At 38.1% G+C, this 19,832-nt stretch overlaps 1 protein-coding gene across 1 annotated transcript in view; it reads right to left on the bottom strand.

Annotated features, from left to right (window-relative positions):
• PDE11A (phosphodiesterase 11A) overlaps window positions 1–19,832 on the bottom strand; it is a gene marked incomplete at its 3' end in the record, with an annotated part of 412,203 nt that overhangs the window by 248,212 nt on the left and 144,159 nt on the right. Inside the window, exons 3-4 of the mRNA XM_082658917.1 lie at window positions 7,758–7,847; window positions 1,670–1,810 (exon numbers count right to left, since the gene is read on the bottom strand). Of these exons, the coding sequence (XP_082515043.1) occupies window positions 1,670–1,810; window positions 7,758–7,847 (231 nt within the window). The remainder of the gene's footprint in view (window positions 1–1,669; window positions 1,811–7,757; window positions 7,848–19,832) is intronic.

Genomic DNA, 19,832 nt, shown 5'->3' with positions numbered 1-19,832 from the left:
CTGGAAGCGCTTCACAAATATGGGCTATTGGGGTGTGTGTGTGTGTGTGTGTGTTCTCCCAAGGTTCTACTGAGTTTTACACAATCGCAGGATAATTGCAAGGCTATTGTTTGCTTAAACCACACCTGCTGAGTAGAAATAACGCCAAACTCTGCTAAGATATAGGGAAACACTCCTAAACATTTTAAACATATATAGATTTTTTTTTAAATTTAATGTTGAATAGATAACCAAAAAGGACCTACTGTATAGCACAGGGAACTATACTCAATATCTTATAATAACCTATAACGGAAAAAAATCTAAAAAGGAATATATATATGTTTACAGTTACATATATATATATGTATATATATGAATCACTTTGCTGTACACCTGAAACTAACACAACATTGTAAATCAACTTTATTTCAATAAAAAAAATTTTTTAAACTTAATGTTGTAAGTTTTACAATACTTATGATTAAATCTCCAAAATTTATCCTAAGGTTCTCATTCTTTGAGGAAAGCAAACCTAAAGACAATAACATTTTTTAAGTAAAGTATGGTAAAATATCATTCTCTGAGGTATTAAAACAGCACTTAATTGCTAGACAATTCCTGGTCTTTGGCGAGAGTTCATGGCAAAGATATTAAACTGCTGTTGAGGGTTAGACAGAAGCAGCCGCATAGCACAGGGAGATCAGCTTGGTGCTTTGTGACCGCCTGGAGGGGTGGGATAGGGAGGGTGGGAGGGAGGGAGACGCAAAAGCGAAGAGATATGGGAACATATGTATATGTATAAGTGATTCACTTTGTTATAAAGCAGAAACTAACACACCATTGTAAAGCAATTATACTCCAATAAAGATGTAAAAAAAAAAAAAAAGAAGTTAGACTGAAGATGATCATTATTTTCAATATTGTTATGTATTTAACCAGCAGATTTCCCACAAAGAGCCAGAACGTCTAACAGAACCTGAGAGCCAAGGTGTGGCAGGCCTGAGGCTGAGACCTAGCTGCTCGCCCTTGGAGTAAGAGCAGCCCCTGCATAAGGAGGAAAGGAGCCTCCGCCTCCTGACTGGAGTACACTGTGTAAGCGTCCACAGGTCTGAAGCAGCAGTGGAAGAACCTGGAAACTGCACCTGAGAAGCAGCAGGACAGACCTTTGCTGGAGAGCACAGCCCAGCTCAGGGTTGCTCCACTCAGCTCAAGCACAAAGGGCACTGCTTCCCCAGGGTTCGTTTGCTTCTCCTCACCCCACCCCCAGAAGAGGGCTGTGGAGCACTGTGTGGATTGCAATCCATGCCCACCAGTGCCCACTGAGGGCCTTCCCTTGCTGGGTGGGTACGATGGGAAGCTGGCACCCAAGCTTCTCTTCTATTCAGCTGTGTGAGTTTGGGCAAACCCTTCCAACCCTTAGCTGCCTCATCTGTATACATAGGGCTAGGCTAGACGTCGAAGGTCCCCCATCAGTGGAAGAGTCTATGTTTCTCAGGTGACAGCAGATCAAGACCGAAAATACATGTAAAGGAAATAAAAAATTTTACTTTTATAAAAAGTCACCTCACCTCATGGTTAGAAGAGTCACAAAAGAGTGGTTCAAGTCACGATTTCACAAACTTAATTACAACTAAACAAAACTAAACTTTACTTCATTAACGCAGATGACAGATAAAAGACGACTTACTGGTGATTCGATGTCCTCTAGGAGTAAAACAGAACAGCGTTCACATTTCAACAGTGTTTGGGCCCGATGCATTATTTTCTTGACAATTTTCTCCAGGTCAGTCTGTTCTTCAAAGAGGTCATTAACCACCTCTAGCAAAGCCTAGGAAAGATAAAGTGGATGTATTTAGGTGGCTAAGGGACTGAATTAAAATTTTTCTCTCAAAATTCCATTTAGTCTTTGCTATAAAAATATAAACATTTTTGTGTGGCTAATTTTTATAGTGTTTATGGTTGTTCTGACAAACTTCCATCATTTCATTTTATAACATAGTCTTTTTTTATATGTAAATTTATTTATTTATTTTTGGCTATGTTGGGTCTTCGTTGCTGCATGCAGGCTTTCTCTAGTTGCAGCGAGCAGGGGCTACTCTTCGTTGCAGAGCACGGGCTCTAGGCACACAGGCTTCAGCAGTTGTGGCACGCAGGCTCAGTAGTTGTGGCTCGAGGGCTCTAGAGCGCAGGCTCAGTAGCTGTGGCACACGGGCTTAGCTGCTCCACGGCTTGTGGGATCTTCCCAGACCAGGGCTCGAACCCGTGTCCCCTGCATTGGCAGGCAAATTCTTAACCACTGCGCCACAAGGGAAGTCCCTATAACACAGTCTTGAATTGTAAAATGTAACTTGAGAATACTGCCAGTCCATAAAATCCCACATAAGTTCCTCATATATCTGTATGACTATATTCCATATAGTTAATGACTACATGATCTCATATAATCATTATTGATAGGCTTTTCCCCTCCTACAGTAGTTTTTCTGCAATGTGACTAGGTATAAAACCAACATTTTATGAATAACAGATACCTGATTCTCTCTAATGCACATTTATTTCAGAAAATTACAAAGCATCTCTTCCTCACCAACCGGAAGAAATAGCTTCATGGTCAAACTCAAGACTTATTTTCACTAATACCCATCTCACACAGAACTCTTTAAGAATCACAGTGGCGGATGCTACTTAAGTTTCAGAGCCTTCAAAAAAAATATATAAAAACTCCATTAATCCCTCTACACAAGAAGTATTGCTTCATCCCAATCTGTCCAGGAGAACATTTAAATACCATTATACTTCTCAAAAAGAAACCACCATTAAAACTTCTATTAAAACAATAGAATGAAAAGCACAAAAATTAAAGAAAAAACTTAAATTCTAACTTGAAAACTGTATACTCATTTAAAAATGAAATTGTAATAACTTGCCATTCTATCCAGCTAAGTTAGCTTACAATTTATGCATTGAGATAATATTTATTTAGAATTTTTAATTACATGGATATTTCTGGAGGTGGAGGAATAGTGGGCCATTTACAGGTGGCAGATATTATGCCTCTATAAGAGTGCAATCAGAAAATTACACAGCCAGTGAATTGACCAGAGCCTGCTTTATTCAATAGAATTTAATAAGATGTGCACTCTCCAGTCTGACCTGTCACAAAAGGATTTCATGAGTTTTCAAATTCACATCTATTCTGGTAGATGGTGTTGACTAATTTTCAACTTTGGTAATGAATTTGATTTGTCCTGAAACCATTTGAAACATGTGAATATTCCTTCTCTGAGTCTATTCAGGTGGAAAAGCATTTGAATGAGTTAAGAGATCCATGAAATGAGTCTAGTTCACTGAGCATCTAAAATAGGACCCAATATCTTGGGTAGCGCTTTCTCTAAAGAGAGCTTGTGACTATGGCTAAGGGCCATGCATTGCTCTATGAACCCAAAGCAAAGAGAAACACCAGGAGGTGAAAAAAGTTTTAAATGTATCCTGTCCATTTGGCATTTGGACAGCAAATCACTGTAAGAGGTCAATGTGCGATAATTTCATGTGCAAATATAACATTAAAAATGAGGCGGGCTTCCCTGGTGGCGCAGTGGTTGAGAGTCCGCCTGCCGACGCAGAGGGCATGGGTTTGTGCCCCGGTCCGGGAGGATCCCACGTGCCACGGAGCGGCTGGGCCCCGTGGGCCACGGCCGCTGAGCCTGCACGTCCAGAGCCTGTGCTCCGCAACGGGAGAGGCCACAACAGTGAGAGGCCCGCGTACCGTAAAACAAAAACAAAACAAAACAAAAATGAGGCAACTGTCTGCATAATTACCAACAAAATCCCCTGTTATTAAGGGAGAGGACATTATTTCCTTAATCATCCAGACTATTTCTTCAGATGGATCATATTAACTGAACAATTATTTAACTTTTCAATTTGTTGGGACTGCATGGATGGGGTCTCTGGGACCCATATACAAGAACTTTTATCTCAGAGGAAAAACTAATTGTGCCTTGAGTTTTGCACTGACAAATTACATTATAGTAATTTTATTGTTTCTAATTAAAAATTTCTGCTTTACTAACAAGTGATAAAAATTTCACAAAACAATGCAGACTAGCTCCAAAATAAGAGAAAAAAAGAAGAAAATCTAGGATGACATGCAATTCAACAGACATTGGAAGCCTTGCACACAGCTGAATACTCCTTGCTTCTTGATGTCACTTGCATTTCCCCACCTCCTTCTTCTTATCACCTTTTTTGCTCCTGGGCTCATCCTTAGACCTCTTCCCTTTCTTACCCATATATTTCCCCCACCTGTAGCCTAGTTTTAAATACCATCTATATGCTGATGGTTCCCAAATATTAATCTCGAGTCTTCACATCTCCCCAAAACTCTAGATTCCTGTATCCAACTGTTTACTTGCCACCTGTACAAGCCTAAAGTCGTTTTCACTCATTTCCAATATCAGTAAGCCTTATATATTTTACTGCTAATTTTTTTGTATAATCTCTCACTTCTCACTGACCAACCACATTATTTCTCCTCCCCCCCAGTTTTATTGAGATATAATTGACATAAAACTTTGTGTGAGTTTATGGCGTACAATGTGATGATTTGATCCACCTATATATTGCAAAATGATTACTACACTAAGGTTAGCTAACACACCCATCACCTTACATAATTACATTTTTTGTGTGGTACGAACATTAAGAGTTATTCTCTCAGCAATGTTCAAGTACATAATACAGTATCATTAACTATAGTCACTATGCTGAACACTAGATCTCCAGAATTTATTCATCTTACAACTGGAAGTTTGTATACTTTGACCAACATTTCTTTTCCCTCACACCCCAATGCCTGGCAACTACCATACTACACTCTGCTTCTTTGAGTTCTGCTTTCCATAGATCCAACATATACATGAGATAATATAGTATTTGTCTTTCTCTGTCTGACTTATTTCACTTAGCACAGTGCCCTCAAGTTTCATCCATGGTGTCACAAGTGGTAGGATTTTCTTCTGTATTATGGCTAAATAACATTCCATTGTGTGTGTGTATGTGTGTATAACAATTTTCTTTATCCACTCATCTATTAGTGGACACTTAGGTTGTTTCCATGTCTTGGCTATTGTAAATAATGTTGCAATGAACATGGGAGTGCAGATATTTTTGAGCTAGTGATTTCATTTCCTTTGGATATATACTCAGGAGTGGAGTTGCTGGATCATATGGTAATTTTATTTTTAATTTTTTGAGGAACCTCCATATTGTTTTCTGTAATGGTTATACCAATTTATATTCCGATCAATAGTGCACAGAGGGTTCCCTTTTCTCCACATCCTCACCAACACTTGTTATCTCTTATCTTTTTGATAATAGCCATTCTAACAAGTATGAGGTGATATCTCATTGTAGTTTTAATTTGCATTTCCCTAATGATGTTGAGCATCTTTTCATGTGTCTATTGGCCATTTGTATGTCTTCTTTGGAAAAATGCCTATTCAAATCCTCTGCCTATTTTTTAATTGGATTACTTTTTTTTTTTTTTTTTTTTTTTTGCTATTGAGTTGTATGAGTTCCTGATAAATTTTGGATATTAACCCCTTACTGATATGTATGATTTGCAAATACCTTCTCCCATTCCGTAGGTTGCTTCTTCATTGTGTTGTTTCTTTTGCTGTGAAGAAACTTTTTAGTTTGATGTAGTCCCACTTTATTTTTGCTTTTGCTGTTTGAGCTTTCATATCAGATCCAAAAAAATCATTGGAGCTTTTCCCCTACATTTTCTTCTAGGAGTTTTACAGTTTTAGGTCTCACATTTAAGTGTTTAATATTTTTCAAGGAAATTTTTGTGAGTGATGTAAGATACAGGTCTAATTTCATTCTTTTGCATGTGAATATCCAGGTTTCTCAACACCATTTATTGAAAAAAAACTACCTTTTCCCCATTGAGTATTCTTGGCTCCCTTGTCAAAGAGATGTTAACTATATATGCATGAGTTTATTTCTGGGCTCTTGATTCTATTCCATTGGTCTATGTGTCTGTTTTTAGTGCCAGTACCATACTATTTTGATTACTATAGCATTGAAGTATAGTTTTAAATCAAGAAGTGTGATGTCTCCAGCTTTGTTCTTCTTTCTCAGGATTGTTTTGGCTATTTGAGGTCTCTCCTCTCTGCTCTCTAGACACATGGACCAAGGTTTCTCCTACCCCAAGGCCTTTGCACTTGATATTTCCACTGCCTGGAATGTTCTTCCCAGATCTTTGTGTGGCTTTACTCCTTCATTTAATTCAGGTCTCTGCTCAAATATCATCTCTCTATAGACACTTCTTGATCACCTTCTGAAATAAACATCCTCTGAAACTATCCTTCAGCAACCAGTCTGTATTCCATTACCTCACTTCATTCTTCTTTATAGCACTTACCACTACCTGATACTATATTAATTTTTATTTGCTCGTTTGTCTCTTATCTACAGTTCCCACTAAAATAGTAAGTTCTATGAAGGCAGGGGCTTTGGACAGACAGTGTCTGAAGAGTACCACAAAATAAATACTTGTTGAGCGTGTAAATGAATACATGAGGATGGAAAGATTCATAATTCATGAAGTGTTCCTTAAGGAATTTAAAATGTAGTTGGAGAGGAAGGCCATCAATACATATTATACAGTGTGGTAAGTGCCCACAATAAAACAGTGGTGGTATATATAAGGCAAAACAACAAGCAAAGGAAAGATTAAATGGAAGACTGAGCTGGGTCCTGAAGGAAATGCAAGGCAAAAGCAGTGGGAGGAAGAAGGTGGACATAAGGCATTGAAGGCAGAGGAAGAAATATTACTAAGGGAATGAGAAAGTGAAACAGACTGTTTTCTGGAAATTGGGGACTGTATTGCTGGGATGTCCAATGAAAGGAGGAGAATGGTAAGACATGGGGCTAAAGATGACAACAGGATCCAAGTCAGAGAAAACAGGTGGTATGCTGTGCTAAAGAAGATAGCTGTAGCTGTCAATTGTCCCCTGTGAAATATTCATAAATCATAATGCTTAGCAAATGAAACTTTTAATCAATTTGATTACCAGTTAACTGAGGGTTTCTAACCTTTCTGAACATCTTCTTGTTAAACATATTTCTAAATTGTGACAGTAACTTCCCTATATTTAAAAGTATAGTGAGCCTAATATAATTTAATCTGTATTTGATCATTTTGCAATTATTTGAGCACCAGTCTTTGTTTTTGTTTTGTTTTGTTTTTTACTATTTAACCCTATAATTGGTGAAGGTATATGAGATCAATCCCTCTATGTGAGTTTCTTTATAATCTATAAGATGGTGTTTGTAGCATTATTGTCCAGTTACCTTGTGATGCTCTTCCAGGTAAACTTTCAATTCAAAATTTGTGAGGTGGGGTGAAATCATTTGTAACATACCTTGCTTCTTAAGGGAACTAAATTGCAAAAAAATCACTAAATTGTGTTATTGTTTCAAAGCTATAAGTAAGCAAGAATATATCTGCTGCCTTGAAGTATAGATGTGAAATTAATTTCCTTTTTAAAAGAAGCTATTTCCTGCAAACAACAACAGAGAATTTATATCCACTTCCATTTGGGTTTATTGCTTAAAGGGGATCTTCAACCATAGACTTGAAGGATTATACAAATAAAAAGGATTCCTGGACTATTCAAAGATCATCCGCTGTTTTTAAAAGACATAATGACTCACAGACACTTGAAAGAGAGCTTTGAGGGTTGTCAGCAATGTTTCTTTCTACTCACCCTGCTTCTTTCATATTCTTTCCTTGAGGCAGCAAATAGCTGAGCATTAGATATGGCAATTCCGCAAAATGGAAGATACATCTGCATAACCTGGGGGCAAAGAGAGTGTTATGAACATTAAAACATAAAAATATGGAACTAAATTTCACATTTCCTTCATATGCCTGATTTCAATACTATCTTTTCAACCACAGAGACTGAGTATGGTGTTGTTGATACTAGTATCTTAACTTCAGAAGGAATATTTTTCAGAGTTAACTAGGGACAGTCAAGCTTTAACTAGGGACAGTCACATCTATGAAGATATAAAGTGAAGCAACAGACTGTGATGGCTGTGATACAGGAACTGTGTCTAAATCATCTTTGTATTCCTTCCTTGATCAATGAAAAATGAGTAAATGAAGTCTGATATATTTAGAATTTAAGGCAGTGCCCATACTCACACTTGGAGGTAGGCAGGATATAAGCCAATTTCTTTGCACATATGTATCCACAGCAGGGATCTCAGCTTGACGCTAGAACTCTGTCAGCTACAGACTTAAGCATGCCTGTTAGGATGGGCCCAGTAGGAACATAGGCGCCAGAGGGCCTAAGAGCCTCATGCAGAAGGGTTCAAATTGAACCCACTGCTCTGTTGCTATAACTACCCAGGAAAGGCTGGGTACCCTTTAAGAGAGCACTCCTCCTATGGGAAGAAACAGCCACGTGCGATGGGCATGATCCTAACAAAGATTTTCTTATCAAAGCGGGTCTAGGTCTAGGGATTCTCAGTAATTCCTGGCACTCTCACTCAAATTCATCTCCAGAATCTCTGATTCCAGAGAGAGAGAGAGAGAATGTCTCAAGTAAAAACCAAAAGAATTCTTTCTATAAACTCTTCACAATGTAGGACATTGTGAAAAGAGACAACGCTTTGGGATTTTCTAAAGTAGAGGGAAACGGGCATGTGGGCATGTTTTATATAACAGTCAGTTTCTCTCTTTCTCTGTCTCTCTCTCTCTCACACGCACCATGATGCCATGTCAAGAGGCAGCAGCAAAACCGAGCAGTTCCTGCCATGCCCAGAAGAGGGCAGTGCAGTGCTCACCGTGGGTGAGGGATGCAAACAGCAGAGGCAGATCCACCCAGGAGCAAGCGTGAGACACCCCTGGGATACCCAGAACAGAATTACCTGGAGTGGGAGGTGCTTTTGTAGAGGGGCTGGAGGTGAACAAAAGATGATTGGCACTTCACAATCCCTATCATTTCTTTCCTATTAAAATCTTGCTTTGGCTACCTGGGCATACTCAACTCTGACAGTGTCCCTAAAAGTAATTCAGAATTTTGTAGAAGTGAATGCTGAGATCCCACTTTTTACTGAGATATAGTTGATGCAGAATATTATATGTATATGTTGTACAACATAGTGATTCACAATTTTTACACAATTTTTAAAGGTTATGTTCCACTCATAGTTATTATAAAATTTTGGCCATATTCCCTGTGTAGTACAATATATCCTTGTAGCTTATTTTATACATAATAGTTTGTTCCTCTTAATCCCCTGCCCCTATCTTGTCTCTCTCCCCACTGGTAACCACTAACTTGTTCTCCATATCTGTGAGTCTGCTTCTTTTTTGGTATATTCACTAGTTTGTTTTATTTTTTAGATTCCACATGTAAGTGATAACATACAGTATTTGTCTGTCTCTGTCTGACTTATTTCACTTAGCATAATGCCCTCCAAGTCCATCCATGTTGCTGCAAATGGCAAAATTTCATTTCTTTTTTTTATGACTGGGTAGTATTCCATTGTGTGTATGTGTGTGTGTGTGTATACACACACACACACACACACACACACACACACACCCCACATCTTCTTTATCCATTCCTCTGTTGATGGACACTTAGGTTGTTTCCATATCTTGGCTATTGTAAATAATGCTGCTATGAACATTGGGATGCATGTATCTTTTCGAATTAGTGTTTTTGCTTTTTTCAGATATCAATCCAGGAGTGGGATTGCTGGGTCATATGGTAGTTCTATTTTTAGCTTTTTGAGAAACCTCCATACTGTTTTCCACAGTGGCTGCACCAATTTATGTTCCCACCAACAGTGTACAAAGGTTCCCTTTTCTCTACATCTTTGTCAACATTTGTTATTTGTGGTCTTTTTGATGACAGCCATTCTGATAGGTGTGAGGTGATAGCTGAGACCCCACTTTTAAAGAAGGGAGAATTAAGGTATTGAATAGAGGTTAAAAAAAATCAATGAATTGATTTTTACAGATATTTTCAGGATAAATTCCTTCACTGACTCTGATTCAAAATAAACTAATATTTAATGAGGACCTGCTATGTGTCAGACACTCTCACTTCATTTCTTCATTTGAATCTCACATCACCTCCTCATGGAGGAACATTATGTACATTTTAGAGATCAGGAAACCCAGGAAACTTGCTCAAACCTACAAAGGAACTCAGGTCATCACATTCTACAACTGGTGATCATTCCTTACAACATGTTGCCTTCTAGAACTAGATATTATTTCTGTCACCCGCTCTTCCTGCCAGTCCCCCTCATGCCTTAGGAAGTATGTTGGTAAGTCGTATAAAGCTGTTGACCTAAAGCTGCCAGATATACTGCCAGAATTTCCCTGCCTTTAGCCAGAATGGGACCACTTTCAACATCACTTACACACACACTGAGCACCTTCCTTGCAGTTTTCTGGGGTTTTTTTTCTACCGTGGAGACAGTGACTATGATGGAGGTGGAAGAGAGAAGATGGTTAACTTTCCACTTCTTCCTTCCTTCCTCCCTCTCTCCCTCCCTCCCTCCCTCTTTTCTTTCCTTCCTCCCTCCCTTCCTTCCTCCCTTCCTTCCTCCCTTCCTTCCTTCCTTCCTTCCTCCCTTCCTTCCTTCCTTCCTTTAGTTGCCTTCTGGGGCCAAGTATTATATAATGTGGTTTATAGGTCAAGCAAGTAGGAAGAAGAGAATGACTAAAGGAACATGTGAAATATATATATATATATATATATATATATATATATATATATATATACACACACACACACATAAAACTGAAGATTACTATTGATGGAGACGATACATACCTTCATGACACACTGCAAACTGAGAAGGGGTCTTTACTTACCAAGGGAATGATCTATACTGTGTCATTCACTGGCACAACAATTCAACACTCTGGGGCCACACTCAGCTCCATTATGGATAACTATATGACAATCTATATAATTTCTAAATAAATGTGCAGGAGAAGTGGTCGAATACATTTTGAAAGAAGGGAATAAGAAGAAGCTGAAGCATTATGGAAATAGGAGATAATGAAAAATAAAAATATTTTTATATCTTTTGTCCATTCCAGTGCAAAAGATGTCTTTTTTAGAAAAAGATATACTGTTCTATTCTGCTCTTTCTGAAATTCCCCTCCTCCAAGAAAAAATACTAATTTGGCCTTCACCATCTAGTTTCTGAATGCCAAAAGATCTAAAAAGCCTTAAATGACTAAGAAGCTAATGAGTCTGTACACCCTTGTGCAGCACTTTTCAGCTTGAAAGCGCTTTATGAACATTGGCTAATTAATCTTTACAACATCCCACTCAAAAAAGTAGTTAAACTGAAAATCATTAAACAGTGTGAAAAAGTCACTTTAGCCCTGGAAACTCATGAAAAGTATCACTAATAAGCATAAAATCTGAGCACTGGGACTGTCCATCAATATCCTAAAGAAAGACAGTAGGTACTGAGCACTTTCAAACTTGCAGACCACAGAGTAAGGCTATTCAAGCCCCATGGTCTGGTCTGGTCCAATTATATATCATTAAAGAACACTGGAGGTCTACACTGGAGGTTCACAGTGAGGGGCCTGGGGCCATCCCCTTTATGGACCCCACTCCTGAAAGCAACACAGCTGGAGGGGCCACATCACTGTCAGCCAAATTAATGGGTGAGGGGATTTCCCACCAACACCTCCTTTCTCTGTGCAGACCCTGAGATTTGTGCTCTCAAGTCACTTCTGCCCTCAGGCATTAACTATAAGGCAAAGCTTCACTGATTCAAGCCACACTGATTTTGGAACTGGGGATTATTTCATAATTGTAATTCAAAAGCTAAATAAACTCCTCAAGTAGAGTAATTTGGAAAATAAGTTATCAAAATAGGAAACAGTCACAGTATTTTCACATAATGAAACATCTTCTACATCTTTCAGAAATAGAATATTTGAAATAGTAAAAAATTAGTTTGAAGTTTTCTAGGAACTCCAGAGGAAATTCCTGCTACCAGAGGTATAGTTTAGTTCACTGTAATTTTGTTTCTATGCAAATTCAGTAAAGACAATATGTCGGGTTTTTATTTTGAGAATCAGAATAACAAATGCATCTTGTCAGATCACACCAAAGTATATACTCTTGGTTAAAGCATGCCTTTTTCTCTCAGAGCTGTGCCCTCTTTGAAGAAAAGTCTCCAAAAAATACACAGAGGCATAAAGTACCAACTTTGTTTCAAAAAACATTGGCATGGAGTAGATGATCCAATTACATATTTTTTTGCAACTGTCCACTTTAGGAATTAACACTCATAAAGAGAATGGGGTGGGAGGAGAATTGTATTCACAAAAGATGCAGGAGAGCAAGATGGCAAATGAGGAAGGAAAGGTTCACTGGTCCTGCACTTTCTCTTCGTAGGAGAGGGGGATGTAAGTGCTTCTGCTCCTGCCCCTAGGTATTAAAGCTGGGCCCCCAGAAGAATTGGAGTGAGCACCCTATCCTCACCTCTCTCCTTGAAGCTAGTATTGGCTAAAATATCCACAAGAGGACAAGCTTCTGCACGGTAGACTGGTCGAGTCCAATTCCTGCCAAGTAGCTGTACAACATCAAATACTCTCTTGGACTTTTTAGAGGCTGTGGTCCGCTGAGCACCTGAATCATGCAGGTACTAATCACATCAACCAATAATCTTATCTCTATGTGACCCCATTCCCCACCCCCGAGACTTTAGAAAAATAACCCTCTTATGTCCACAGGCAGTTCTAAATTCCCACCCACTTATTCACAGATATCGAAGGGAAAACCCATTTCAGAAGCTGTGTTCTTTCTAAGATAATTTGGATTGTCATAAGATTTCAACAGAAAATAAAAGTACTCGTATTTCCACCACTCAGAGGTAACCATCATTAACATTCTGGAGACCATCATTCAAGTTTTCCTCTCTCTCTTTCTCTCTTCACATAAACTCGAATAGGTGTATTATATAATAATAATAATCCTGTATGTAATATTTTGCTATCTGCTTTTTTCACTTTTTATAACCAACTATCACTTATAATGGCCAATTTTTATGGATGCAAAAATATCCCATTGTGTAGTCTGGAAAAAGAAAATGCATGGAGAAACAAAGTAGATTAGTGGTTGCCTTGCAATTAAATCTTTGCACATCCCATTATTATTTTCTTAAAATAAAGCCCTAATATTTGAACTTATTTATTTAACACACGTTTACATGGCACTTCCTCTGAATCAGGCAGTATTCTGCATGATTTACTAATGTTAATTCACTGATGTGTGTACACTTTTAAATAACTCCTAACAATAAACACATTTTTAGTTTTCGTTTTAAAAAATCCAACAGTATAGAAGTACATACATTAAAATAACTACAGATCCCCCTTCGTTTCCTGTCCTGCTACCCACTCCTCTCCCAAGGAACAACCGCTATTAGCATTTACAGTGTATTCTTCTGGGTACTTTTTTATGAACTGCATACATATAATATCTAGTCTTAGGGTGGTGGTAAACACAATAGGGATCACACTGTAAGTTATGTTCTATGCCTTCTTTTTCACCTGGCAATATATCTTGGAAATCATTGTCAGTTACTTAATTCTTTTAATCTCTGCCTAATATTCTAGGGGGTGGATGTACCTATTAGTAGAGGTTCACATTGTTTCCAATTTTTCCTTATTACAAATAACACTGCCATAAACTTTCTTACAAATATATCTTTGTTCACCTGGACAATAGTTCTGTTGGACAGAGTCCTAGAAGTGAAATTTTAAGGTTGCAGAATATGTGCATTAAAAAAAAACTTAAGAGCTACTGCCAAACCAATCTCCAAAAACACTCTACCAATTTATATCTCCACTAAAAGTAATGCCCTTCTCATGTAACATTGGGTATTATTATCCTTTTAAAATTATGTCTATATGATCAATTAAATCAATACTCATTTTTGTATCAACTTACATTTATTAGATTACTAGTGATACTGAACACTTTACATAATTTCTTGGTTATCTCTTTTTTTCTTAACGTGCCCTATTTATTTTTTCTTACTGGACATTCATCTATCTTTATTGCTTAGTAAGGACTCTTTATATTCTAAGGATATTAACCATCTTTCATTTTTGAAAATCATGACTCTTTCTTGATAATTAGCAATTGCCATCTATGTGATATGGTCCAATGGGTCTACAAGCTATGATTGCTTTGTCTAAGATGAATAGATATTATGGCTCAGTAAACTTGGCCTACTCCTTCTCACTGTGTGAAGAAATTTTACAGCAATATCTACCTATGTAACTCTGTCAAGGTTATTTTTGTAAGTAGGTTGACCTACATATCTCAGCCTGCCCAGTTGCTCCATTCGTTTTTGTAACTCAAAGTTCCTATAAGAAATCAGTTTAAGCTACATTTTGATCCAGGCATTCTTTTTTTTTTTTTTTTTTGCAGTACGCGGGCCTCTCACTGTTGTGGCCTCTTCCGTTGCGGAGCACAGGCTCCGGACGCTCAGGCTCAGCGGCCATGGCTCACGGGCCCAGCCGCTCCGCGGCATGTGGGATCCTCCCGGACCGGGGCGCGAACCCCTGTCCCCTGCATCGGCAGGCGGACTCCCAACCACTGCGCCACCAGGGAAGCCCCGATCCAGGCATTCTTGAGTCTTAACTATTAATATTGTTAAGATCTCTCCACTTACCAAGCATAGGTATAAATGCAGGAAGACACACTATATAGTAATTTAGTCATGGTATCAACACCCTGATGCTAGAAAAATTCTATTATATCACAATCAATGTATGAACAGAAAAAATCCTCTTAGACTATTTTCTGATGATAAATACATATATTTTTCTTTACATTTGAAACATAGTCACATGATTTCTTCCTGTTAGCAGCACAATACTTCCTTTAGCCATCTCATTTATCTAGCGCCTTGTTTTTTATAACTCATGGTTCTTAAAGTAGTGGACATTTTATATAAATGGAATCACATAATATTTGGACTTTTGTGTCTGGCTGACTGCTTTCACGTAGTATACTGTTTACAAGGTTCATCCATGTTATAACATGTATCAGTAGTTCATTCCTTTAAAATTTTCTTTTAATTAATAGACTTTATTTTTTAGAGCAGTTTTAGTTTTACCCAAAAGTTGAGTAGAAAGCACAGAGATTTCCCATATACCTTCTTCCCTCCCGCAACATACAGTTTCCCCAATTATTAACATCTTACGTTAGTGTGGCACATTTGTTAAAATTAGTGAGCCAGTATTGATACATTACTATGAACTAAAGTTCACAGTCTACATTAGGGTTCAATCTTTGAGTTGCATATTCTATGTGTTTTGAGACATGTATAATGACATGTACCCACCATTACAATGTCATACAGAATAGTTTCATTGACCTAAAAATTCCTTCTGCTCTGTCAATTCTTTCCTCTCTCCCTCTCCCCAAGCCCCTGGCAACCAGTGATCTTTTTACTGACCCCACAGTTCTGCTGTTTCCAGAATGTCATATGGTTGGAATCATATAGTATGTGGCCTTTTCATATTGGCTTCTTTCACTTAGCAATATTCATTTAAGGTGTCTTCATGTTTTTTCATGGTTGGATAGCTCATTTTTTTAAATCACTGAATAATAGTCCATTATATGGATGTACTACAGTTTGTTTATCCTATTAAAGGCATCTTAGTTGCTTCCAAGTTTTGGCAATTTTGAATAAAGCCTGCTGTAAACCATTCAGGTGTGTTGTGGTATCTCCTTGTTGTTTTAATTTGCAGTTCCCTCATGACATGTGATGTTAAGCATCCTTTCATATGTTTATTTGCTATCTGTATATCTTTCTTGGTGAGGTATCTGTTCAGATCTTTTGCCCATTTTTAAATTGAGTTGCTCGCTATTGTTGTGTTTTAATTCTTTATATATTTTGGATACTAGTCCTTTATAGCTATGTGTTTTGCAAAGATTTTCTCCCAGTCTGTAGCTTATCTGTTTATCATATGTTATTTCTGTATAAAGCTTAACCAGACTTTTTGTTTGTTTCTATTCTGATTCCAGAGAACTTTAGGCTTAATACAAAGTTGTAACGTATTTCCTCATCTACTCTCGACCTTATCTCAGTATCAGTCCACACAGGACGATATCTTTTTTCCTAGGCCCAAGGAAAAAGGCATGTTTTGTCTGTGGAGGCAAGTCATTTGCTGGAGTTTTTCATTCTGTCCTTTCTGAGAGACCTTAGGCCCTTCCTCTCTATCATCATAATTTCTGTCTCTTGTGTCCAACTCCTCTCCTCTCCCTTCAAAGGGGAATGTGTTCCCCTTCACCTGGTATTGCTGTTTCCATCTTCACTGTGTGACCTACATCTGCTTGTCTTCAGGTCCTCACATCCTACCTCTAGCTTACAACCTTCAGTCTACAGGAAGATTGTCTATAACTTTCCAATCACAAGATCATAAGATCCATCAACTATTCTAAGTTCTCTCTGAAGCCTTTAACACTTGATCACCAGCTAGATGTTAAAACCTTGGTTCCCATGTACTATACACTCCTATTTCTCTTTCTGTGTTTCTGATTCCCCCATTTAAGTTATAATTCCAGATTCAGTCTTTGGCCTTCTAATCCTCTTTTTTTACAATTTCCCTCTAAGGATTGATTTATTCATACAATATAAGAATCCTACAAAATAAGGTGGGTTGGCCATGCAAGGATTAACCTTTGACCAAGAGTTAGCTAGAAAAGACAACAAACTTGGTACAGCCAGATATTTAAGGTAGCTGAGAAACTTCCTCCTGCTTACTTGCTTCTCCTACCTCACTCTTGCACTTTTGTCCATGGCTAATTCCTTTTGCCTCTGACTTCATTCTCCTATTTTCCTACCCCATTTCCTCTCAGCCCCGCTCTGCTATTTCTCAGGTTTAGGTTTTGCAGTTTCTGACCCTGATCCACCAACCTGAGTTCTGAAAACATTTGCTTCCTCTATCTTATAGTCTAATTTTAGCATTGCTGGTCCTAAATTGAACTCAACTCTGAATTCAACCTTATTAACTAAATAGGTGCCAAAGTCTCTTTCTCTTACCTGTGTCTCAATGGTAACCTGTGGGATGATTCTCAAAGTTGGCGCTTTGGTGCTGACCTTTTCTCTGTGCTGTAGCTCCACATCACCAGTTGCCTACAGGACATTTCAACTTGGAAGTCTGTTTACTGCCTTAAACTCAGCATTCCAAAACCAAGTTTGTCATTTCAATCCCCCTCTCTTTCTGAAGAAAGAGCTTCCTTCTCCAAAATGCCCCATGTGCCAAAAGAACCATTAATGATTTAATCACCCAGTTCCAAACCCTTGAAGTCCTCTTGGATTGTTGTCCATAAATAGGCATAATCACATCATAGCAATTCAGCAGTTTTTGAAGCCTCCATCTCCATACCATTGAGCTTCTCTGGCTCAGCACTACCATCCCTCACCATCTCTGAATTATTTTAACTGTAGTCAAGACGCTCTCATCCTTACAATGTGTCAAGAACTCATTAACCTCAGGTTTCCCATCCAGAAAGTCATGAGTTTAAACACACTGACTGTTCATCCCAATGTTTCCTGTTGTCATAAGTAAAGAAGGTAAGAAACTATATAAAGGCCTTACACATATTAAAAACCAGGTTTTTTTAAAACTACTTTTGTATGAGCATTTTTATACCACACACAGTATTTTTAAAAAATCTCATTAGAAGCTCTTCAGAAAGTATCTCCAATATTTAAGACTATGGCTAAGTATTTTATAGATGCTTATGGAAGATATGTAATAATCTCAGGAAAAATAGTGAGGAAATATAAAATTGCTATTCACAGAAATGCACGAGACCCAGAGGGGATTCTTCTGGTTATCTATCTTTTTTCATTTTCCAAAAATAATTTGTCATCAAAATGCAACACCAATGACATGGATAATAAACCACACTATTTTTTAATTTCCGGCAATATTCTCCAGTGGAGAAGAAACAGAGAAGGTTATGAAAAATATGCTTAGAGCATTAATATTTAATTAATGTAATAGGACTCTAAAATGAATATTTTAACTGTAAAAGCCTTGTAAGTTGTGTCTATGCAACTAAAATACAGAACTGGTACCTAGTAAATTCAGGACATTCTTAATGGACAACCTTGAACACAGAGAGAGCTTAAAGCTTGGCCTAACAACAAAGAGAAATTTGGAAGGGCTAATCGTTTATTACCAGAGTGGCATATCAATCCAAAGAGGTGAGGGAGAAGCATTCCATGTGGTTCATCAGTAGTTCAGCCAAGGTCTCTCATTCTGTATCTTAGAACAGTCTAGCTGACAAGCTAGGAAGCAATCTTCAAAACCATAATGCGTTACTGCCCCCATAAGCACTTCCCACTTTCAACCAGGTTCAGCCAGTCGGCAATAGTGTCTCATCGCTTCCTTTAGGTGCTGTTTCTCTTCAAAATTCAACTATTTATTTTCAGGGGTAGATTCCATATGAGTAAGCCAAAGAACAAAAATTCAAACCCAAAGAAATGGATGGAAGGAAGGAATTAATAAAAATAAAATCTGAAAATAATAAATGGGAAAACAACCAGCAAAACTGATAAATTATTCCAGAAAAGGTCCTTGTAGAGAAAATCAATAAAACATACATAAATCACTAGCTAGTTTAATCAGGGGAAAAAGGGACTTCCCTGCTGAGCCAGTGGTTAAGACTCTGCACTCCCAATGCAGGGGCACGGGTTCGATCCCTGGTGGGGGAACTAAGAACCCTCATGCTGCATGACGTGGGCAAAAAAAAAAAAAAAAGAATCGGGGGAAAACCCCACAAATATATTAAAACAGAAATGATAAAGAAAATATAATTACAGCCACAGAAAAAAATAAAAGAACTATAATAGACTCTCCACACAACCCTAAGCTTATATATTCGAAAAGTTATATATTGGCAAGTTGTGAATTTTAAGGAAAATATAAATTAACAAAATTGAATCAAAAAGAATGAGAAAATTTGAGTAAAGCAGTCACCACAGAAATAAATAATAGAGAGAGTTGTAATATCATTCTCAGAAAAGGTGTCAGGTGTAGATGTCTTCATAGGAAAATTCTTTCAAACCTTCAAGAACAAGGTACTTCATAAGCTATTCAACTATTCCAGAATCCAGAGAAATACAGAAAACCCTCAAATATTTTCTGAAGACACAATAATTCTGACAGCATATACTAATAAAAATAGAACAGATCATTTTAGAGGATTGGTTCAAGATGGCAGAGTAGAAGGACATGCTCTCAACTAACTGCTGAACAATCACTGACAGGAAGACACTGGAACTCACCAAAAAAGATGCCCCACATGCAAAGACAAATGAGAAACCGCAATGAGATGGTAGGAGGGGCGCTATCACAATAAAATCAAATCCTATAACTGCTGAGTGGGTGACGTACAAACTGGAGAACACTTATACCACAGAAGTCAACCCCCTGGAGTGAAGGTTCTGAGCCACATGGCAGTCTTCCCAACCTGGGGGTTTGGCAACGGGAGGAGGAATTCCTAGAGAATCAGACTATGAAGGCTAGCGGGATTTGATTGCAGGACTTCGGCAGGACTGGGGGAAACAGAGACTCCACTCTTGGAGGGCACACACAAGTAGTGTGTGCATCGGGACCCAGGGGAAGGAGCAGTGACCCCATAGGAGACTGAAGCAGACCTACCTGCTAGTGCTGGAGGGCCTTCTGCAGAGGTGGGAGGCAGTTGTGGCTCACCAAGGGACAAGGACACTGGCAGCAGAAGTACTGGGAG

The sequence above is a fragment of the Grampus griseus genome (assembly GCF_964374135.1).
Source record: "Grampus griseus genome assembly, chromosome: 7".
NCBI lineage: Eukaryota > Metazoa > Chordata > Mammalia > Artiodactyla > Delphinidae > Grampus > Grampus griseus.
Note: the sequence above shows the minus strand (reverse complement) of the source record. Positions and strands in the feature narration are given on the sequence as shown.